The 23,121-nt window shown below is 57.8% G+C and overlaps 4 protein-coding genes across 5 annotated transcripts in view; 3 read left to right on the top strand and 1 right to left on the bottom strand.

Moving 5' to 3' along the window:
* PTGES3 (prostaglandin E synthase 3) overlaps positions 1 to 23,121 on the top strand; it is a 134,735-nt gene that overhangs the window by 103,344 nt on the left and 8,270 nt on the right. The gene's annotated exons all lie outside the window — the stretch shown is intronic.
* On the bottom strand, positions 71 to 2,174 carry LOC130265723 (retinol dehydrogenase 16-like). Its single transcript, XM_056515012.1, has 4 exons — positions 1,624 to 2,174; positions 1,219 to 1,477; positions 629 to 792; positions 71 to 466 (listed from the first exon to the last, which is right to left on the bottom strand). Exons 1-4 carry the CDS (start codon positions 1,937 to 1,939, stop codon positions 249 to 251), a joined length of 957 nt encoding a protein of 318 aa, XP_056370987.1. The 5' UTR covers positions 1,940 to 2,174; the 3' UTR covers positions 71 to 248.
* Positions 2,812 to 12,327, top strand: PRIM1 (DNA primase subunit 1). The gene is made up of 12 exons (XM_056514993.1): positions 2,812 to 3,010; positions 3,741 to 3,898; positions 3,974 to 4,080; positions 4,160 to 4,233; positions 5,084 to 5,220; positions 5,950 to 6,008; positions 6,785 to 6,895; positions 7,799 to 8,025; positions 9,578 to 9,647; positions 10,981 to 11,066; positions 11,766 to 11,864; positions 12,142 to 12,327. Exons 1-12 carry the CDS (start codon positions 2,908 to 2,910, stop codon positions 12,159 to 12,161), a joined length of 1,251 nt encoding a protein of 416 aa, XP_056370968.1. The 5' UTR covers positions 2,812 to 2,907; the 3' UTR covers positions 12,162 to 12,327.
* On the top strand, positions 12,903 to 22,334 carry NACA (nascent polypeptide associated complex subunit alpha). Of its 2 annotated transcripts, none has more exons than XM_056515023.1 (8): positions 12,903 to 13,011; positions 13,388 to 13,459; positions 20,906 to 20,991; positions 21,076 to 21,153; positions 21,372 to 21,518; positions 21,655 to 21,783; positions 21,996 to 22,118; positions 22,206 to 22,334. In XM_056515023.1, the coding sequence occupies exons 2-8, from the start codon at positions 13,390 to 13,392 to the stop codon at positions 22,218 to 22,220; spliced, it is 648 nt and encodes a 215-aa protein (XP_056370998.1). In that variant the 5' UTR covers positions 12,903 to 13,011; positions 13,388 to 13,389; the 3' UTR covers positions 22,221 to 22,334. The 2 variants fall into 2 exon arrangements, with proteins under 2 accessions (XP_056370998.1, XP_056371000.1); XM_056515025.1 differs by having other exon boundaries at positions 12,963 to 13,075.

Genomic DNA, 23,121 nt, shown 5'->3' with positions numbered 1-23,121 from the left:
ACAGGGAAAGAGCCAGAGCTTCCAGGCACAGCCTCGGTGCCACAGCCTGAGAGAAACACCACACTGCCAGGACGGGACAGGGCATCTTTATTCGGGACAAACCCGTCGGTGAGTAGGGGACAGAGGGTCAGAGGTACATGCAGTTACAAATTCAGGGACCTCGGTGTGGCCTTGACTGCAGCTATTCTGGATCCTACTATGCATCACTGGATCCCACCCTGGTCCTGGCTGCCTGCTGCATCCCCATTTTAGGCTTTCCCAACAGATTTGGGGTAGAACAAGGCGAACAGGGCGTCGCTGAGGGCTGAGGGCAGGTAGCTGATGGGGAGGTAGAGCAGCTTGGCGTCCCAGCCAGCAGAGTAGCGGCTGCGGGGGTGGAGGCTGGTCAGGGCGTGTTCCATGCAGTTGGTGACCAGTGACAGGTCAGAGTTGTAGGTTTTCTGCAGTATCTTGAGCATTGTCACAACTGTGGAGGCAGAAAATGCCACTGACACCCTGGAGCTGAGCAGAGCCAAGCAGCTCCATGGGGTGTTGGGGCAGTGAGACCCCCATGGGACCCTCGTGGTCCTGGGGATGTGCCTTGTGTCAGGAGAGAAAGAGGATCACAGCCTTTGGGGGAGGTACTTACGCTGCTTCGTGTAATTCTCCCCATAAGCCGTTCTGATTTCCTCAGGAAGCTTCTGCCAGCTGGAATGAAAATTCTTCTCCAGGTTGTCAACGTTGGTGATCATTGTTTTGAAGTAGCCCGGCTCAATCACACAGACCTTCACCCCGAAGCTGCGCATCTCAAGCCTGGAAGGGATTGAGCCCTTGGGACATGGGAGCAGCACCAGAGCATGGCTGTGCCCACATCTCCTGTGCGATGCAGCCTCGTGCCAGAGGCGTGGAGCCAAGCCTGACCACACCAGCGCACCCTGTGCCAGCCCGGCACGTGGCTGAGACAGGGTGTCAGTAAACATTTGTCATATCTGGATAGGCTGGGAACAAAGCAAATCTCGGGTCAGCAAGGTCATGTCCTGCAGGATTTTAGACAGGGGCAATGTCTGCAGGGGAGGTTCCATGAACAGTTCCAGCACAGGAACAATTCATACATCAGCAGCAGATATGAGATCAACCTGTGCTCAGTCACAGCTGTGCAAGGATGGGAGTTGATCACTGCGCCAAAGTCCAGAAAAATAAATTGGAAAGTCAGGATGGAGCCTGTTGGGTCAGACTTACCTGAGGCTGTCAGAGAAAGCTTCCACGCCGTACTTGGAGGGGCAGTACCCACCACCAAAGAAGGACACGCGGCCCATCACGCTGGCCACATTGACCACGCGGCCCCGCGCCCGCCGCAGCAGCGGCAGCAGGCTCAGCGTCACCTCCACCAGCCCCACCAGGTTGACATTCAGCACCTTGACAAAGTCCTCCTTGCTCAGCCACTCGTTCGGGGCCGTGGGGATGCCAATCCCTGCGTTGTTCACCAGCCCCCAGAGCCCTGGAGAGGAGATGGGATGAGTTGGGGCTGGTCCCCAGCCCACAGCTCTGTGCCAACCTCACCTGTGCTGGCACAAGTGGGCAAGGTGGGAGAAGGGCTGATGGGGTGACAATGGGGTGACAACAATGGTTTCAAGCCCGTTGTACCTTGATCACCCACACGCTCGCGGACCCAGGCGGTGACATCGGCGATGCTCTTGCTGGAGGTGACGTCCAGCAGGACGGTCTGCAGCCGGTTGGAGGTGGCCGCCCGCAGCTGCGCGGCGCCGGCCTCGGTCAGGCAGGCGGCGAGCACCCGCAGCCCGCGCGCGTCCAGCTGCCGCGCCAGCAGCGACCCGAAGCCGCTGTCGCATCCTGTGATCAGCACGTGCTTCTCCGAGAGCCGCGGCACCGTCTGCCGCTCCCGGTGCCAGCGCCGCAGCAGGAACAGCCCCAGCAGCGAAGCCACCACGTACAGCCACATCCTCGGCAGCGGCACCGGCACCGGGATGAGGACTGGGAAGTGACCCGGGAGCGGCTTGTCCGGGTCTTGTCCTTTCCCGCTGTTAATAATTAATTAGCGGACTCTGGGGCAACGATCGCGGAGATGCCGCTGGGCCTCCCGGTACTACCGGGATGCGGGATCGGCTCCGCCCCGTTCCCTTACGGGCTCGTCCCGCTGCTGCCGCCTGGAGCCCGCCGGGCTGCGGCCGCTGCCCGGGATATGTCCTGGGGCTACGCTCCCGCCGCTCTAGCGGGGAACAGTTAACGGGAGCGGGGCAGCGCCCGGGGGTTCCCGCACCGCTGCGCTGCCCTCCCGACAAGCCCCCGGACCCCGGAGCATCCCCGTGCCCCCCCGCCCCAGAGCCACTCCGGATCACGGGATCCTCCCAGATCTTGGGGCCATCCTCATACCCGGGATCCCTCCCGGACCTCAGCACCCCAGAGTCTACCGGACCCCGGAACAACCCAGGACCGCAGGTCCCGGGACCCACCGGATCTCGGGATACTCCCGGACACCGGGACACCCCGGGACGTCGGCGCTCCCGGACCCACCCGCCCCAGGACATTGCAGGACCCCGAAATCCCTCCTAACCTCAGCTCCCCGGCTCCCACCTGCCTCAGGACCCCCTCGGATCCCGGGACATCCCCGAACCTCAGCACGCCGCGACCCTCCCGGATCCCGGGACCCCTCGGACCTCAGCGCTCCAGGAGCATCCCGAGACCCCACGACCCCAGACCCCAGGACCCCGCGGACTCCTTGGCCTCCCCTCCCCTCAATCCCGGGACCACTCCGGTGCTTTGCTCTCCTCCCACTCCCCCCGAGCCGTGCACTCCCCGTCCCCGGTACCCCCCCACACGGCGGCCCGGGGCCGGACTACAACTCCCGACAGCCCCCGGGCCCGGCGCCGCCGCTTCCGGCCGCTCCGCTCCCGCCGCTCCGCTCCCGCCATGGCGCCGTTCGAGCCGGCGGCGCTGCCCGAGCTGCTCCCCATCTTCTACCGGCGGCTCTTCCCGCACGGCCCCTACGGCCGCTGGCTCAGCTACGGCGGCGGTGAGCGGGGAGGGAGGGGGGGAACCGGTACTGGGAGGGGCGGCACCGTGGGGGATGCGGCGATACCGGGCGGGAAAATCGATACGGGGCGGGGGCTCCGCCAGAGAGCGGGATACCGGGCGGGGGCCGCCGATACCGGGCGGGGGGCGTCGATACCGGGCGGGGAGCATCGATACCGGGCGGGGGGCATCGATACCGGGCGGGGAACGCCGTCAGGGATGCGGCACTGGGCAGGGGCACCGATATCGGGCAGGGGGCTTCGATACCGGACGGGGGGTGTCGATACCGAGCGGGGGGCATCGATACCGAGCAGGGGGCATTGATATCGGACGGGGGACACCGATACCGGGCAGGGAGCACTGATATCGGACGGGGGGGCATCGATATCGGACGGGGGATATCGATACCGGGCAAGGGGCTTCGATACCGGGCGAGGGATATCGATACCGGACCGGGGGCACCGATATCGGACAGCGGGCATCGATATCGGATGGAGGGTATCGATACCGGGTGGGGGGCACTGATACCGGACAGGAGGCACCGATACCGGGCGGGAACACGGCGATCCCGGTCCCAGAGCACGCTGGGGTGCCGGGGCAGGCGGTGGGTGGATGCTCTGAGAGGGACACCGGGAGGAGCAGGGTAGGGGGGTCTGGGGGTGACTGTAATGGGGGGATTTAGGGTCTCCCCCGAGCCCCCCACACTCCCCGACCCTCCCGCCTCCCTGCAGTGGTGAAGAATTACTTCCAGCTGCGGGAATTCTCCTTCACCCTGCGGGACGATGTGTACCTGCGCTTCCAGTCCTTCAGCAGCCCGCAGGAGCTGGAGCGGGAGCTGCAGAAGATCAACCCCTACAAGATCGACATCGGGGCCGTCTATTCCCACCGGGTGAGTCCCGACCACCGTGGCCGGGGCTCGGCAGGGGTCCCTGGCCACGCTGAGCCCGTCCCATCCCTCCTGCAGCCCAACCAGCACAACACGGTGCACCAGGGAGCTTTTCAGCCGCAGGAGAAGGAGCTGGTCTTTGATATTGATATGACGGATTACGATGATGTCCGGACGTGCTGCAGGTTCCCAGGGGGGCTCTGGGCTGGGAGGGGGGTTCAGGGATGTGGGGTGTCCACCTGACCCCCCTCCCTCTGCCCCCAGCTCGGCTGATATCTGCTCCAAGTGCTGGACGCTGATGACCATCGCTGTCCGCATCATTGACCGCGCGCTCGTGGGTGAGGGGACACACGTGGGTCCTGGGTGGGCACATCCACGGCCTGCTCAGCCCCACAGCCATGCCCAGACCCCAGAGAGGGGCTTGGGGACACACGTGGGTCCTGGGTGGGCACATCCACGGCCTGCTCGGCCCCACAGCCATGCCCAGGCCCCAGAGAGGGGCTTGGGGACACACGTGGGTCCTGAGTGGGCACATCCACGGCCTGCTCGGCCCCACAGCCATGCCCAGACCCCAAGGGGTCTCCAAACCCATCTGTGCCTCCAAACCTCTCTGTGCCCCCAAACCTATCTGTACCCCCTAAACCCATCTGTTTCCCCCAAACCCATCTGTGCCCCCAAATCCATCTGTGCCCCCAAATCCATCTGTGCCCCCCCAAAACCCATCTGTGCTCCCCAAAACTCATCTGTGCCCCCAAACCTATCTGTGCCCCCCAAACCTCATCTGTGCCCCCCAAAACTCATCTGTACCCCCTAAACCCATCTGTGCCCCCAAACCATCTGTGCCCCCCAAACCCATCTGTGCCCACAAATCCATCTATGCCCCCTAAACCCATCTGTTTCCCCCAAACCCCTCTGTGCCCCCAAACCCATCTATGCCCCCCAAACCCCTCTGTGCCCCCCAAACCCACCTGTGCCTCTAAACCCATCTGTGCCTCCAAACCCATCTGTGCCTTCAAATCCATCTGTGCCCCCCAAACCCATCTGTGCCTCTAAACCTCTCTGTGCACCCCAAACCCATCTCTGCTCCCCAAAACCCATCTGTGCCTCTAAACTCATCTGTACCCCCCCAAACTGATCTGTGCACCCCAAACCCATCTGTGCCCCCCAAACCCCTCTGTGTCCCCGCAGAGGACCTGGGCGTGCGGCACCGCCTGTGGGTGTACTCTGGCAGGAGGGGTGTGCACTGCTGGGTGTGTGACGACGCCGTAAGGAAATGGTCCCCAGCACTGCGGGCGGCTGCTGTGGAGTACCTGAGCCTGGTGAAGGTGGGTGTGAGGGGGGCCAGGAGCCCCCTGCCCACCCCTGAGCCTGGGGAAGGTGGGTGTGAGGGGGGCCAGGAGCCCCCTGCCCACCCCTGACTCTGGGAAAAGTGGGTGTGAGGGGGCCAGGAGCCCCCTGCCCACTCTTGAGCCTGGGAAAAGTGGGTGTGAGGGGGGCCAGGAGCCCCCTGCCCACCCCTGAGCCTGGGGAAGGTGGGTGTGAGGGGGGCCAGGAGCCCCCTGCCCACCCCTGAGCCTGGGAAAAATGGGTGGGAGGGGGGCCAGGAGCCCCCTGCCCACCCCTGAGCCTGGGGAAGGTGGGTGTGAGGGGGGCCAGGAGCCCCCTGCCCACCCCTGAGCCTGGGAAAAGTGGGTTTGTGGGGCTTTGGGTACCCCCTGAGCCTGGTGAAGGTGGGCACAAAGTGGGGGAGAGGAGGAACCCCCTGCCCACTCCCTGACCCTGGTGAAGGTGGGTTTGTGGGGGTCTGGATACTCTGTGACCCTGAAGCAGATGGATTTATGAGGTTTGGGCACCCCTGACCCTGAAAAAAGTGGGTTAAGCAGAACTGGGCATCCCCTGACCCTGGTGAAGGTGGGTTTGTGGGGCTCTGGGCACCCCCTGACCTGTGGGAGGTGGGTTTATGGGGTTTGGGCACCCCCTGACCCTGTAGCAGACAGATTTAGGGGTCCAAGCACCCCGTGCCCCCTCCCCAAACTGACCACCGCTGTCCCCAGGGCGGTGCAGACACCGTGAAGAAGGTGACGCTGTCCCACCCCGTGCACCCGTTCATCAGGTGGGTGAGGACCCTCCTGCCCTTCCCCTGGGGAATGGGGGGGCACTGACCCCCTTGGGTGGGCACTGACACCCTTGGGTGGGCACTGAGCCCCCCATTGCTGCCCCCTTGGGTGGGTTCTGACCCCCCTGGGTGGGTTCTGAGACCCCCCTGGGTGGGCACTGAGTCCCCTGGTGCCCCCTTGGGTGGGCTCTGACCCCCCTGGTGCCCCCCTGGGTGGATTCTGACCTCCCTGGGTGGGCTCTGTCCCCCCTGGGTGGGTTCTGACCCCCCTTGGGTGGGTTCTGACCCCCCTGGTACCCCCCTGGGTGGGTTCTGACCCCCCTGGGTGGGCACTGAGCCCCCCATTGCTGCCCCCTGGGTGGGCTCTGACCCCCCTTGGGTGGGCTCTGTCCCCCCTGGGTGGGCACTGACCCCCCTGGTGCCCCCTTGGGTGGGCTCTGTCCCCCCCTGGGGCCCCCTTGGGTGGGTTCTGGCCCCTCTGGGTGGGCACTGACCCCCCTGGGTGGGCACTGAGCCCCCCATTGCTGCCCCCTGGGTGGGTTCTGACCCCACTGGGTGGGCACTGAGCCCCCCATTGCTGCCCCCTGGGTGGGCTCTGACCCCCCTGGGTGGGTTCTGACCCCCCTGGGTGGGCACTGAGCCCCCCATTGCTGCCCCCTGGGTGGGCTCTGACCCCCCTGGTGCCCCCCTGGGTGGGTTCTGACCCCCCTGGATGGGCACTGAGCCCCCCATTGCTGCCCCCTGGGTGGGCACTGACCCCCCTGGCCCCCCAGGCGCTCCCTGGCCGTGGTGCAGGAATACTTTGAGGAATTTGCTCTGCGGGGTCAGGACATCCTGGGCAGCCCCGAGAAATGGGACAAGGTGCTGGCGCTCCTCCCCGAGGATATCCTTCCTTCCTTCCTTCCTTCCTTCCTTCCTTCCTTCCTTCCTTCCTTCCTTCCTTCCTTCCTTCCTTCCTGGCGTGCAAGGGGTTAAAATTAAAGGGTGGGGGTAAAGTTGAAACGAGGGGGGGGAAAATGTGGGGTTAAAATTGAAATATGGGGTGAAAATGTGGGGTTGAAATTAAAATATGGGGTTGAAATGGGGTTGAAATGAGAATATGGGTTAAAATATGGGATTATAATGGGATTAAAATATGGGGTTATAATGGGGTTAAAATAAAACATGGGGTGAATGAATGAGGTCCTGGAAGGTTAAATGGGATTCTAAAAAGGGTAAATGGGGTCCTAGAAAGGGTAAATGAGGTCCTGGCAAGGTAAATGAGATCCTGGCAGGGTAAATGGGGTCCTGGAAGGGTAAATGAGGTCCTGACAGGGACAATGGGATCCTAGAAAGGGTAAATGGGGTCCTAACAAGGTAAATGAGGTCCTGGCAGGGTAAGCAGTGCCCTGGCAAGATAAATGAGGTCCTAGCAGGGTAAATGAGGTCCTGGCAGGGTAAATGTGATCCTGGCAGGGTAAATGTGGTCCTGGCAGGGTAACTGGGGTCCTGGCAGGGTAAATGAGGTCCTGGCAAGGTAAATGAGATCCTGGCAGGGTAAATGGGATCCTGGAAAGGGTAGGTGAGGTCCTGGCAGGGTAAATGAGATCCTGGCAGGGTAAATGTGGTCCTGGCAGGGTAACTGGGGTCCTGGCAGTGTAGGTGAGGTCCTGGCAGGGTAACTGGGGTCCTGGCAGGGTAAATGAGGTCCTGGCAGGGTAAATGAGGTCCTGGCAAGGTAACTGGGATCCTAGAAGGGGTAGGTGAGGTCCTGGCAGGATAAGCAGATGAGCCTTGACGGGCGCACAGCAGCGGGAGGCGCTGCGGGCCGAGTTCCCGCGCAGGAAGGACTCTGTGCAGCGCTGGGAGCTGCTGCGGGCGCGCCTGGAGCGGGAGCGCGCGCGGGGCCGCGCCCCGGCAGCGCCGCCCGAGTGGGAGCTGATGCTGCAGCTCTGCTTCCCCCGGCTGGACTGCAACGTCAGCAAAGGGCTCGGCCACCTCCTCAAGAGCCCCTTCAGCGTGCACCCCAAAACCGGTGCGTGATGGGCAGCAAATAAATGCATATATTTATTTTATATGGGTGTATAATATGTATTTATATGTGTAATACACTATACATTTATATATGTATATATATATATATATGTGTGTGTGTGTGTGTATGTATATATATATATATAAATATATATTTTATATGGGTGTATTATATATATTTATATATGTAATACACTATACATTTATATATGTATATATATATGTGTGTGTGTGTGTATATATATATATAAAAATATATATTTATTTTATATGGGTGTATAATATATATTTATATATGTAATACACTATACATTTATATATGTATATATATATGTGTGTGTGTGTGTATATATATATATATATAAAAAAATATATATTTATTTTATATGGGTGTATAATATATATTTATATATGTAATACACTATACATTTATATATGTATATATATATGTGTGTGTGTGTGTGTGTGTATATATGTATATGTATATATATATAAATATATATTTATTTTATATGGATGTATAATATATATTTATATATGTAATACACTATACATTTATATGTGTATATATATGTGTATATATATGTATGTATAGGTATATATATACATATATATGTATATATGTATATATATATAAAGGTATATATGTATTTTATATGGATGTATAATATATATTTATATATGTAATACACTATACATTATATATTTATATATATTATTTATTTATTTATTTATTATTTATTTTTATATATATTTATATATGTGTATATATATACACATATATATCAATATATATTAGTATATATTTATATATGTGTGTATATATATACACATACACATATATATCAATGTATATTTATATATAATACAAATATATATGTATATATTTTAATGAATATAAATATATATTTGATATATATATGTATTATATATATGTATATAATGTATAAATTCTGAGATTCTGTGGATTCTGGGATTCTCTGAATATATATTTAAATTGTAGAAATACATATTTATATGTTATATATATTATATACAGATTCTGGGATTCTGTGAATATATATTATATATATCATATATAGATTCTGGGATTCTGTGAATATGTATTTTATATATAATGTGTAATATGTAATATGTAATATGTAATATGTAATATGTAATATGTAATATGTAATATATAAATCCTGGGATTCTGAGGATTCTGGGATTCTGTGGATTCTGGGATTCTCTGAATATATATTATATATATCATATATTGATTCTGGGATTCTGTGAATATATATTATATATATATAATATATAAATCCTGGGACTCTGTGGATTCTGGGATTCTGTGGATTGTGGGAATTATTATATATGAATTCTGGGATTCTGTGGATTCTGTGAATTTTGTGAATATATGTCTATATTATATAAATATATATTTATATATTATATATATGTAATATATAAATCCTGGGATTCTGGGATTCTGTGAATTCTATGAATATGCTATAAACACATATTTATCTGGTATAAATGTAACAATGTCCATGGTGCCCCCTCTGTCCCAGGCCGTATTTCTGTGCCCCTGGACCTGCAGAGACTGGACCAGTTTGACCCATTTGCTGTCCCCACCATCACGTACGTGAGTTATTTAACTGGGGGGTCCTGGGGGTGCCAGAGCCCCCCCTGCACATCCTGCTGGAACACAGTTCTGGGATTTCTGTGGATTCTGGGTTTTCTGTGGATTCTGGAATTCTGGGATTCTAAGATTTTTTAAATTTTGTGAATTCTGGGGTTCTGTTCATTCTGGGATTCTGGGATTCTGGGATTTTTTGAATTTTGTGAATTCTGGGGTTCTGTTCATTCTGGGATTCTGGAATTCTGGGATTCTGGGATTTTTAGAATTTTGTGAATTCTGGGGTTCTGTTCATTCTGGGATTCTGTGGATTCTGGAGTTGTGTGGATTCTGTGGATGCTGTGTATTCTGGGATTCTGTGGGATTCTCTGGATTCTGGGGTTCTGTGAATTCTAGGATTCTTTGATTCTGGGATTCTGTGAATTCTGTGGGTTCTGTGAATTCTAGGATCCTGATATTCTGTGATTCTGGCATTGTGGGAATGCTGGGATTCTGTGAATTCTGGGAATCTCTGAATTCTGGGATTCTGAGATTTTTTGAATTCTGGGACTCTGATTCTGGGATTCTTTGAATGCTGGGATTCTGTGGATGCTGTGAATTCTAGGATCCTGATATTCTGTGGATTCTGGGATTCTGTGGATTCTGGGATTCTGTGGATTCTGGGATTCTGTGGGTTCTGGGGTTCTGTGGATTCTGTGAATTCTGTGATTGATTCTGTGGATTCTGGGATCCTGATATTCTGTGAATTCTGGGATTCTGTGGATTCTGTGAATTCTAGGATCCTGATATTCTGTGCATTCTGGGATTCTGGCATTGTGGGAATGCTGGGATTCTGTGAATTCTGGGAATCTCTGAATTCTGGGATTCTGGAATTTTGGGATTCTGAGATTTTTTGAATTCTGGGACTCTGAATTCTGGGATTCTGTGGATGCTGTGAATTCTAGGATTCTGGGATTCTGTGGATTCTGGGATTCTGTGGGTTCTGGGGTTCTGTGGATTCTGGGGTTCTGTGGATTCTGTGAATTCTATGATTGATTCTGTGGATTCTGGGATTCTGGGATTCTGTGGATTCTGGGATTCTGGGATTCTGTGGGTTCTGGGGTTCTGTGGATTCTGTGAATTCTGTGATTGATTCTGTGGATTCTGGGATCCTGATATTCTGTGAATTCTGGGATTCTGTGGATTCTGTGAATTCTAGGATCCTGATATTCTGTGGATTCTGGGATTCTGTGTGTTCCGGGATTTCTGTGAATTCTGGGATTCTGTGAATTCTGGGGTTCTGGGATCCTGTGAATTCTGGGGTTCTGGGATCCTGTGATCCCGTTTGTCTGGCAGTTCCCTGTGCCAGGAGCTGGATGCTGCTGACAGTGATGGGGAGCAGGAGGATGGAGGGGCCACGGAGCCGAAACGGCGCACGAGGGGTGAGGGGGGTCGGGCTTGGGGGGCAGGGATGGGATTTGGGGGGCAGGGTCGGGGTTTTGGGGGTCAGGGTTGGGGTTTTGGGGGTCAGGGTTGGGGTTTTGGGGATCAGGGCTGGGGTTTGGGAATCAGGATTGGTGTTTTGGGATTCAGGGTTGGTGTTTTGGGGATTAGGGTTGGGGTTTTGGGGGTTGTAGATGAGAGTTTGGGGGTCTGGGTTGGGGTTTTTGGGGTCAGGGTTGGGGTTTTGGGGGTTGTAGATGAGAGTTTGGGGGTCTGGGTTGGGGTTTTTGGGGTCAGGGTTGGGGTTTTGGGGTCAAGGCTGGGATTTTAGGGATTTGGTTTGGGGGTCAGAGTTGGGTTTTTGTGGGTCAGGGAATGGTATTTGTGGTCAAGGCTGGGATTTTGGGTGTTAGGGTTTGTGGGGTTTGAAGGTCAAGGTTGGGATTTTGGGTGTTGGGGATGGGTTTTGGGAATCAAGGCCAGGGTTTGGGGGTCAGGGTTGGGATTTTGGGGGTCAAAGGTGGGAATTTTGGGGTTAGAGTTGGGGTTTGGGGGTCAAGGCTGGGGTTTTGGGGGTCAGGGTTAGGGTTTTAGGCATCAGGGTTTTGGGGTCAGGGATGGGGTTTGGAGGTCAGAGATGGGATTTTGGGGATCCCCATCACCCACTCCTTCCCCTGCCCACTCCCCAAATCCTCCAGACTATAAGAAGACCAGCCTGGCCCCTTATGTGAGAGTGTTTGAGCAGTTTGTGGAGGGGATGGAAAACGCCCGGCGGGGAGAGCGGATCCGTCAGAGCGGTGAGAGCCCCAAAAACACCCCAAAAACCACCTCAAAAACCACCCCAAAAACCACCCCAAAAGGCTCTGATAACAGACTTAGGGCTGTCCTGTTGGATTTGGGGGCCTCCCATTGGGTTTGGAGCATCTCTCACTGAATTTGGGGCATCTCACTGAATTTGGGGCATCTCTCACTGAATCTGTGACCATGAGGTTTGGTGACAGACAGGGACACAAGGAGGGATGGCTGTTGCTTTCCTTTATCTGGAAAAAAACTTCCTATTTTTCCTCTTCACAGATCTGCAAGGAGATTTCTGAGGCCTTGAAGCTGCCAGTGTCACAGCTTGTCCTTGTCACCAGTTGGCCATGGGGGTCCCAGTGCCTTGGAGCAGCCAAAGCACTCGGGCTCCCTGCCCCTTCCCCACTTTTTGTGCCTTTTGTACTGTTTTTTACACAAAGACAATTAAATGTTTCTGGTTACCCACGTGCTGTGACTGGGCTGTGCTGAGGTGGGTGGTGGGGGGGTGGGGGTCTCCTCTCAGTGGGGAGGAGCCAGGGGAGGGGGGCTGTGTTCTGCAGTGTGGGGTTGCTGCCCCCAATCCCCTGCCTGGACCCTGCCCTGACCCCCTAAATCTGCCTGAATCCCGTGCCCTGACCCCTTAAATCTGCCTGGATCCTCCCCTGACCCCCTAACCCTCCCTAGACCCTCCCCATACCCCCTAATCCTGCCTGAACCCCCTGCCCTGACCTTCTAAATCTGTCTGGACTCCTTGCCCTAACCCCCAAATCTGCCAGGACCCTGCCCTGACCCCCTAACCCTGTCAGGACCCTGCCTTCAAAGTCCCTGCCAGCCCCAGGAATCCCTGCCCCACCGGCTGAAACCAGGCCCCACGTTCACAGCATTTCATCCCACACCCGGAGGGCTCCTCGCCACGTTCCCACGGGGGTCCCACCCCCCACCCGGGGGATCCCATCCCCCAGCCCGGGGGGATTCCCCGTTCCCACGGTAGGGCCCGAGCGGCGCCCGGAACGCCGGAGCGCGGCCGTGCGGGCCGGGCCGGACCGTGTTACCGGGCTCTCCCCTTGCCCCGGAAGTCGCGTGCTCCCGGAAGTCGCGCTGCCCTCTCGGTCTCTTTCCGCCGCCATCTTGGGCCCCGCTCCCCGCACAGTGAGTCCCGCGCCACTATCCGCCACCATCCGCCGCCATCCGCCGCTTAGAGCGCCGCTCGCCGGTAGCGGGACGAGCGGGTGGCCGGGAGGAGCCGGTTGAGGCCGTCGATGGGATCATGGGGGCGCCGGGCAGGGCAGAGGTGGCGCGCACCGGCGGGGATGGGGGGGGAGGCGGCCTAGGCCCCGGACCGGCACCGGGACTGAGACCGGGATCGGGACTGGGACCGGGATCGGGCTCTGCCTGTGCCGTGCCGAGTTCTCCTGGTAGATTTTCCCGCTAGTGGGAGGCGAGGGGTGGGAAGAACGAGTTCCCGGTGCTCGCCTGTCCCGGAGCCCCGGCGAGCCCGGACCTGTCGCTTTGTCCATTCCCATAGAAATGCCCGGCGAAGCCACAGAAACCGTCCCGGCCACGGAGCAGGAGCTGCCGCAGCCGCAGGCGGAGACAGGTGAGGCCGGGGGGTGCCCGGGGTGGTTTTGGGGGATCTGCGGGAGGAACGGGGGAGCTGCAGCATCCCGGGGGTCTCCCGGTGCTCCCGGTGGCGGCGGGGATTGTGTGATCCCAGCTCTCGTCACCTCCGCCGCGAGGGTTTTCGGGGTGTCCATTCCGTGTCCTCGTGCCAAAACAAACCGGTTCTGTGGTTTCCCACCCAAAACACGCGGCTCGTCGCACAGGGAACGTGCCTGGGGACCCGTCGTGTCCCAAAATCCCCGGCGTGGCTCGGAGCCTGGTTTGGCTGCTCCCTGGCCAGCTCGGAGTGTTGGATTTGGGGGCCTGTCCCGTTGGATTTGGGGTTTTTTACTGCTGGATCCGGCAGTTTCCCATTGGATTTTGGATCTGTTTCATGTCCGGGTGTTACCAGCTGATCTGAGGGGGCAGCTCAGAGCACGAGAGCTCTCCTGTTGGATTAGGAGGTTTTCCAGTGGGTTTGGTGATCTGACCTGTTGGATTTGAGGGTCTCCTCCACTGGATTTGAGTGTCTGCCCCGTTGGATTTGGGGGTCTCTCACTGAATTTTGGAGATCTCTCCCTTTGGATTTGGGGGTCTTTCATTGAATTTTGGGGATCTGTCCTGTTGGATTTGAGGTCTGTCCCTTCGGATTTTTTTCCTCACGCTGAATTTTGGGCATCAGTCCCTTTGGATTTGAGGGTCTTTCATTGAATTTTGGGGATCTTTCCCATTGGATTTGGGGTTTTTCACTGAATTTTGAGGATCTGCCCTGTTGTATTTGAAGGTCTCCTCCGCTGGATTTGAGTGTGTGCCCCGTTGGATTTGGGGGTCTTTCATTGAATTTTGGGGTTCTGCCCTTTTGGATTTGGGGGTCTCTCACTGGATTTGGGCACTGTCCCATTGTGGGACCACGAGGGTTGGTGACAGGGGACACAAGGAGGGAGCTGAGTGATGGCTGTTGCTGTGACAGCTGCACCGATGATTCCCAGGGAGCTGCTGAGCTCCTTATCCCTCCCTGCGTAGCTGGAATTCCTCTTTGGGGCCCTTTCCCTGGAATGGCTCTTGTGTCCCTCTCAACTGGCAACTCCCAAAAATCTGCTGCTCTCAAGTCTCTGATGGTGTCGTGGGATGATTTTCATCAACTGGTCCCTGGAAAAACCCTGGAGATGGGCACGCTGATCCAGAGGGGCTCTGGGCAGGCTCTGCCACCCAGGTGATTTTTGGGAATCCTTTGTCTTGGTGATGTTGGAGAAGAAACCAAGGAAAGGTGGGGCTGTGGGGGAGAAGCAACAAGCAAGAATGGTTGTGTTTGTCAGGAATGGTTGTGCTTGTCAGGAATGGTTGTGCTTGTCAGGAATGGTTGTGCTTGTCAGGAATGGTTGTGCTTGTCAGGAATGGTTGTGTTTGTCAGGAATGGTTGTGCTTGTCAGGAATGGTTGTGCTTGTCAGGAATGGTTGTGCTTGTCAGGAATGGTTGTGCTTGTCAGGAATGGTTGTGTTTGTCAGGAATGGTTGTGCTTGTCAGGAATGTGCTCAGACGAAGGAACAGGGAGAGCAGGCAGGGATAAAGGGTTGTTCAGAGAGGGTGGCTCTGCACAGCCTGTTCTGTGACAGGCCCAGGGCCCTTGGCAGCACTTGTTGCTCCTTCTGGAGGCACCAGGACGTGTCCTGGCACTGATGTCCAGCTCCAGCCTCCCCATCCTTCCCACAGTGCCGTGGTTTGGGGTAAAACGGGGCATTAGGAGCATCTTTCAGGGATATCATTCCCTGCCTTCCATGCACGTGTCACTGCCCTGGGTGGCAGGCAGAGCAGGACAGGAGTGTGACCCTGATGAGGGTGGGACAGGGACAGGATGGGGCTGGCTTTGGGCTGTGCCCAAGGGCGGCACCGTGGCCGGGCTGGTTCTGCTCTCCCAGCCGGCAGCACCGGTTGGACCAGCACTGGGCTCTTCCCTCAGTGGTGCCCTTGGATCTCCAGTGGGTGCTGGGAATGACATTGGGAATGTCAGGGCCCTCTCTGGCTCAGGAGCTGAACCCTCTCATGGCCTCTTCCCTAAATGCTGCCCCTTGATTACTGGTTGGTATTGGGAATTTTTTGAGGAATGTCAAGGCTCTCTCCAGGCTCTCAGCTGTGGCTTGGGAATGCCTCTTCTCTAAATGCTGTCCCTGGATTGCTAGTTGGCATTGGGAATTTTTTGGGAATGTCAGCGTTCTCTTCAGGCTTCCAGCTCTGCCTCAGGAGTGCCTCTTCCCTAAATATTGTCCCTTGATTGCTGGTCGGCATTGGGAATTTTTTGGGGATATCAAGGCTCTCTCCAGCTCTCAGCTCTGGCTCAGGAGCTGGAAGCTCAGCCCTGTCATGGCCTGTTGTCTGAGCAGTGCCCTTGGATCAGCAGCTGGCATTGAGAATGGCCAGGCTCTCTCCAGGCTCTCTAGGACCTGGCTGGGGAGCTGGAGGCTGCTCTGGTCAGCAGGACTTGCCTTAATAAACTGTTGTTCTCCCTGTTCAGCTGCAGCTGCCCCTGTTCCTGCTCCCATCCCTGCTCCAGGTACTCGGGACCCTCCTGTAACCCCTCGTGTGCCGCATTAACCAGCGTGTGCCGTTCTGGGGGTTGCAGTTCCATTAACCTTAACAGCTTCCAGGGAAGTGGGGGGCACTGGGGGGCCTGGCCCCACCACCCCCATGTCACCCATGGCTGGAGGGAGGGGCTCCCAGGGCACTCCAGGAGTTATTCCACTGGGTTTTGTTTGCCAGTGGGTTATATTTGACTTTTTCTTCCTGTTTTTGGGTGGGTCTTTGTTCCCCCATGCTCCCAACAGCCCGGGGGGTGACCCCAGGCTCATGAGCAGCTCATGCCAGCCTGGGACTCCACAGAGGTTGTGGCAGCCCCTTTGGTAGGGCAGAGCTGGATCCCTGCATCCCTGGCCCGCTGGGGTTTCCTGGTGGCCTGAGTGGCCTCCTGCCAGCCCAGGGCTCTGGGGAAAGCGTGTGTTCTACAAGGGGATGAACGTCCTGCTCCGTGCTGACCCTGGCAGTGCCTGCTGGGCCAGCAGCCAGGCACAGAGGCCAGAGGAAGGCCAGGGCTGGCTGCCTGCCCTCTCCCTGTCTCACTCTCTCCCTCCCTCCTCTCATGGCTCGCTCTGTTTCTCTCCTTTAGCTGTTCTTCATGCTGCTCATTCCCCACCTCTGACTCCATCTCCATCCGCCCAGGCTCTCCCTGTGCAGCCTCCCAGCGCTGCCACGGCTCTGCCGGGCCCCCCAGGCCCCCTGTCCCCCCCCGTGGTCCCTGCTGCAGCCATCCCCGTGTTCTCCATGCCCCCCCAGCCCCCTGCCCCGCCTCTGCTGGGCCCAGTCACCACTGCCCCTCCTCCAGCTCCGCAGGCCCCGGCGGGTTTTGCAGCCCCAGGATCTCCAGGGCCTGCCCCAGTTAGCCCAGTGTCTCCAGGATTCCCAGCACCAGTGTCACCTGGCCTGGCTGCTGCTTCTGCTGCAGTGACAGTGGCCCCTCTTGCCTCCCCAGTGAGCCCCAGTTCTCTCCCAGCTGTTCTCACCTCTCCCATGAAAACTCCCACTGCTGCCTCTGTGGGAGCTGCACCTCTGGCCCCTTTCCCGGCCTCTGGAGCAGCCCCAGCCCCTCTCCCTGCCTCTGGAACAGCCCCAGTCCCTCTCCCCACCTCTGGAGCAGCCCCAGCCCCTTTCCCTGCCTCTGGAGCAGCCCCAGCCCCTCTCCCCACCTCTGGAGCAGCCCCAGCCCCTTTCCCTGCCTCTGGAGCAGCCCCAGCCCCTTTCCCTGCCTCTGGAGCAGCCCCAGCCCCTCTCCTACCTCCCCCATCCCGTCCCCTTCTGGCATCTCCCCCACCAGTGTCTCCCACTTTGCTGCCTGTGTGTCCCCAGAGTCCAGGATCACCCCCACTTCCCACAGTCCCAGTGTCTCCTGGAATTCCTGCTCCCACCCCGCTGGCTTCTGTTCCAGCCTCTCCCCAAGCCCCAGCTCCAGCTGCAGCCCTGGTCGGTGCCATCTCTCCCCCTGTGTTCCTGGCTGCCCCCAAAGCTCCCTTGTCACCCCCTATCCCTCTGCTGCCATCTGGGATGTCCCCTGGGCATCCTGCTGCTGCCCCACCGGGCCCGGCCCCTGGTGCCCCAGTCTCACCACTGCTTCCCGTTGCCAAGGGCTGTCCTGTGGGTCCTACCCCAGTGGTCCCAGCTGTGGGACACCCAGTCCCTCCCTCAATGGCCAGGACCCCTCCTGGGATCCCAGCCCCTCAGGCAGCTCCTGCCCTGTCCACCCCCACACTGGGAACTGCTATCTCTGTCCCAGGGCCTCCAGTGAGCCCCGTGTTCCCAGCAGCAGCTCCTGTGCCTGCTGTCCCCTCTGCCAGCTGCCCCCCTGTCACACCACCCATGGCAGCTCCAGCCACCCCTCCAGCAGCCAAAGCAGCTCCTGCTGCCCCTGTCACACCACCCATGGCAGCTCCAGCCACCCCTCCTGCAGCTAAAATATCTCCTGCTGCCCCTGTCACACCACCCATGGCAGCTCCAGCCACCCCTCCTGCAGCTAAAACATCTCCTGCTGCCCCTGTCACACTGCCCATGGCAGCTCCAGCCACCCCTCCTGCAGCCAAAACATCTCCTGCTGCCCCTGTCACACCACCCATGGCAGCTCCAGCCACCCCTCCTGCAGCTAAAATATCTCCTGCTGCCCCTGTCACACCACCCATGGCAGCTCCAGCCACCCCTCCTGCAGCTAAAACATCTCCTGCTGCCCCTGTCACACCACCCATGGCAGCTCCAGCCACCCCTCCTGCAGCTAAAACATCTCCTGCTGCCCCTGTCACACCACCCATGGCAGCTCCAGCCACCCCTCCTGCAGCTAAAACATCTCCTGCTGCCCCTGTCACACCACCCATGGCAGCTCCAGCCACCCCTTCTGCGGCCAAACCAACTCCTGGGAGCCCAGTCACTGCTCCCCCTGCCCCTCTCACACCACCCATGGCAGCTCCACCTTCTCCAGCTGCCACTCCAAGTCCCCCCACTCCAGCTACCCCACCTGCAGCCAAAACTGCTCCCAAGAGCCCTGTTGCTGCTCCCCCATCCCCTGCCACCCCAGCTCCTGCAGCTCCACCAGCTCCAGCAGCCAAAACACCCCCAAAGAGCCCTGTCAAAGCCACCCCAGCTCCAGCCACCCCCACTGAGGCCAAAACACCCCCAAAGAGCCCTGTCAAAGCCACCCCAGCTCCAGCTTCCCCTGGAGGAGGCAAAAAGTCTCCCAAGGGCAGCCCTGTCACTACCCCATCTTCTCCTGTGGCTCCAGCACCTTCAGCTCCAGCTGCCCCTGCTGAGGCCAAAGCACCCCCAAAGAGCCCTGACAAAGCCACCCCAGCTCCTGCTGAGGCTAAAGCACCCCCAAAGAGCCCTTCCAAAACCACCCCAGCCCCTGCTGAGGCCAAAACACCCCCAAAGAGCCCTGACAAAGCCACCCCAGCTCCAGCTTCCCCTGGAGCTGCCAAAACACCTCCAAAGAGCCCTTCCAAAGCTACCCCAGCTCCTGCTGAGGCCAAAACACCCCCAAAGAGCCCTGACAAAGCCACCCCAGCTCCAGCCACGCCTCCAGCAGCCAAAACACCCCCAAAGAGCCCTTCCAAAACTACCCCAGCCCCTGCTGAGGCCAAAACACCCCCAAAGAGCCCTGACAAAGCTATCCCAGCTCCTGCTGAGGCCAAAACACCCCCAAAGAGTCCTGACAAAGTCACCCCAGCTCCATCAGCCCCTGCTGCAGCCAAAGGACCCTCAAAAAGCCCTGCTGAGGCCAAGACACCCCCGAAGAGTCCTGTAAAAGCCACCCCAGCTCCAGCTACCCCTGCTGAGGCCAAGGCACCCCCAAAAAGCCCTGTCAAAGGCACTCCCCCTCCAGCCACTCCTGCTGCAGCCAAAGGACCCTCAAAAAGCCCTGCTGAGGCCAAGGCACCTCCAAAGAGCCCTGTCAAGGCCACTCCAACTCCTGTAGCTCCAGCCACAGCCCCAGCTCCTGCTCCAAACTCTGGTGCCCCTCCAAAGCCCCCAACCCCTGCAAAATCAGACAGCAGCTCTGCCCCGAGCACTCCCCCTGGCAAGAAGCAGCAGCCCCTTACCAATAACAAGGTGGCCACCAGTAACAAGGTGGTCACCAGTAACAAAGTGGACACCAGTAACAAAGTGGACACCAGTAACAAAGTGGCCACTAATAACAAGGTGGCCAAGCCGGCCACTCGGCCGCCCCCGAAGGCCCCGCTCGGCGCTGACGATGAGGATCTGCCGCCTCTGCTCCCCCCCGAGCCGCCCGTGCTGCTGGAGCTGTCCCCGCCCGCGGGGGTCCCAGGGGTCCCGGCCCCCCCGGCGCCGCAGCAGCCCGTCCTCAAGAATGACAAGGGTATTTTTGTTTTGGGCGCGGTTTGCCGTGTGCATGGAGTGTCACTGGATGCCCGCGGGATACTAACCCCGCCCTGGGGAGTGTCGCGATAGATGTCACCGAGCCCGGCAGGCGGTGAGCAGGGAGGGACGGGGCTCGGCGCGGTCACTAACGCGTGTCCTGTCCTCGGGCACGGAGCACGGTGTGGTTTGTGGCATGGACACGCTGAGCTGAGCTTCACACGGAGGAGCTGCCACCCACATTCCTGTCCCTGCTGTGTGTGGTGTCCACGTGGTGTCCCTTTGTCCAGCTGGAAGGGGGGCTGTGGGCAGTGCTGGTGCCAAACTGGGCTGTCCCCACACTCAGCCTGCAGTGCTGGGAAGCCTGGGCACACCCTGACACCTGCAGAGGGTTTGTGTGCTGTGGGCACAGAGGTCCTTCCCAGAGCAGGAAGCAGGACTGGATGCAGGTAATGGCTGCATGGGAGCATCACAGTCACCTCCAGGTGACCTCCAGCCTCTGAGGTTGGGACACCTGGCTCTGCTTTGGTAACTGGTGTGGTCAGTGCTGTGGGTCACAAGTGGTGTTGGCACTGCAGCTGGTGACCTCTGGGCACGCAGAGGTGCTGTTCCCTGAGGGGGGTTTGGGTTTGTCACATCATCCCTGTAGTGAAGCAGCTGTGCAGCAGCCCTGAGGGCTCATCAGTGCTGTGTGTCCGCTCTGGGTGTGAGGGGAGTCAAGAGAGGCCCTGTCACACTGGGCTGCTGCCACCTCAGCACCCTGGCAGTGCCACCCACCTCCTCCTTGAGCCAGTACCACAGGCTGGAGCTGCCTCAGGATATCTCTGGGTACCTGTGGGGCTCTGACACCCAGCTCCCACCATGGGGAGAGGCTGAGGACCCACTCGTGCCACCCTCCTGGTGGCATCCACAGTGCTGGGAATGCTCCATCCACCACTTAACTGGGCTGACTGGTGGCTGCACTGGGAACCAGCAGCAAAGGCTGTGTCCCCTGGACCTACCTGAGGTGGGAAGAGTGAGGGATGTGTTTCTCTGCAGGGTCTGGCACAGAGTCTGACAGCGATGAATCCGTACCAGAGCTCGAAGAGCAGGACTCCACACAGGCCACGACACAGCAGGCACAGGTAGGGCAGATCCATGGTGGATCAGAGTCCCTGTGGTGTCACCCCAGCATTGTCACTGATCCCTCTGGTTTTCCTCCCCCGCAGCTCGCAGCAGCAGCCGAAATAGATGAGGAACCCGTCAGCAAAGCGAAACAGAGCCGGAGCGAGAAGAAAGCTCGCAAGGTGAGGCTTCACCTGTCCCTGGTGAGCACCCCAGGGCTCAGAGTCATGCTGGGGATGTCACCAGTCCTGAGATGGGAGTGTTCCCTCTAGCTGACAGCCCGGGAGTGCTGCATTTCCATGTGCATCCATGCCCTAGGACTCCAGGGGGAGGAGTGGGCACATCTGGGCTGGTTCCAGAGCTCTTCATCCTTCACTGACCTTTCCCTCGTGTTTTTCAGGCAATGTCCAAGCTGGGCCTTCGCCAGGTGACAGGAGTCACCAGAGTCACCATCCGGAAATCCAAGAACATCCTCTTTGTCATCACAAAGCCAGACGTGTACAAGAGCCCGGCGTCAGACACTTACATTGTCTTCGGCGAGGCCAAGGTGAGCCCACCCTGGAGCCTGCAGGACTCCGTGCCAGGGTTCCTTCCTGTCACCTGTGCACTGTGTGGCTTCTGCCAGAGAATGTGTTGGCACTGCCCAGCACTGGCCTCACTGCTCCTTCCCTTCCCTCCTGCAGATCGAAGACCTGTCCCAGCAGGCTCAGCTGGCGGCCGCCGAAAAGTTCAAAGTGCAGGGAGAACCTGTTTCCAACATCCAGGAAAACACACAGACCCCCACGGTGCAGGAGGAGAGCGAGGAAGAGGAGGTAATGCCTTCCCCAGCTCTCTGTGGGGCTGTGATTTGGGTTGGTCCATGGATTCCTCTCCTTCACCCGTGTTTCTGCTCTGATGGCAAAGGGAGAGCGCAGGGTTCTACCCTGGGGGTGTTCACAGTGCAGGGCTGGTCTCCAATCCAGACAATCCCACCCTGTGCCAGGCCTGGAACTGGCACCAATCCTGGCCTCTGTTTCTCCTTGAGGTTGATGAAACCGGCGTGGAGGTGAAAGACATCGAGCTGGTGATGTCGCAGGCGAACGTGTCGCGGGCGAAGGCCGTGCGAGCCCTCAAGAACAACAGTAACGACATTGTAAACGCGATAATGGTGAGTGCTGGGGGGCAGCACGTTTGGGGGGTCCCTGGGGGGAGCTGCTAGCTCTGGGCTGGCCTCTGATTCCTGTTCTCCCCACAGGAGCTGACGATGTAGCCGCCGGAGGGAGGAGCCTTTTTTGGTGTTTCAGAGAAGAATAAAATACAACTAAATTTAAAATTTGTACTATTTCTATCGGTTAATAAAAGTTGTGGCTTATTGTTGGTGAAACTGCTGCTCTTCGGTGCTTTGCTGCCCGCCCTTCCCTGGGAGTCGTGGCCCCAGGGTGGAGCCTTCCTCCCGGGAAGATGCCGGCGCCGATACCCCGTGCTGGAACAGCACCTGCCCGTTCCCTCCTTTCCTTCCTGTCCCAGAGCCTGGCTGGACGGGAGCCCAGGGCAGCCTCAGTCAGCTGCAGGGTCACCCCTTCGTCCCCTCAGGGTTCCCTTCAGGGAGGCTCCTCACTTTTCTGCAGCAGGCAGGAACGGGGAATCGTGGATGAGGGAAAGGCTGTGGATGTGAACTCCTTGGGGAGTTCAAACCTGGGTGGTGGCCATGTCACAGACAGCCCTGTGTAATGTCTTTATCCATCACATGGGTGAGGGGATTGAGGGTGCCTTGGTTTGTGGATGACACCAGTTTGGGTGGGATATTGATCTGCTGGAAGGCAGGAAGCTCTGCAGAGCCATCTGGGCAGGATGGATCCATGGGCTGAGGCCAGTGGGTTAACGAGGTACCCCCAACCCCATGGAACACTCCAGGCTGGGGGAAGAGGGGCTGGAAGGCTGGGACAGGACCTGGGGGTGCTGGTGCATGGCTGGACATGAGCCCAGGTGTGCCCAGGATAGCACCTGGGCTGTCACCAGAGCAGGGATTGTCCCCAGGACAGGGACTGTCCCCCTGTGCTGGCACTGCTGAGGCCCCTCCAGCGCTGGCTCCAGTGGCCTCAGGGCCACAGAGACATTGAGGGGCTGGAGCAGGGCCAGAGCTGGGGAAGGGCTGGAGCAGCAGCAGGAGG

Source organism: Oenanthe melanoleuca, linkage group LGE22 (assembly GCF_029582105.1).
Source record: "Oenanthe melanoleuca isolate GR-GAL-2019-014 linkage group LGE22, OMel1.0, whole genome shotgun sequence".
Classification (NCBI taxonomy): Eukaryota; Metazoa; Chordata; class Aves; order Passeriformes; family Muscicapidae; genus Oenanthe; species Oenanthe melanoleuca.
This window is presented reverse-complemented; position numbering and strand designations above follow the sequence as displayed.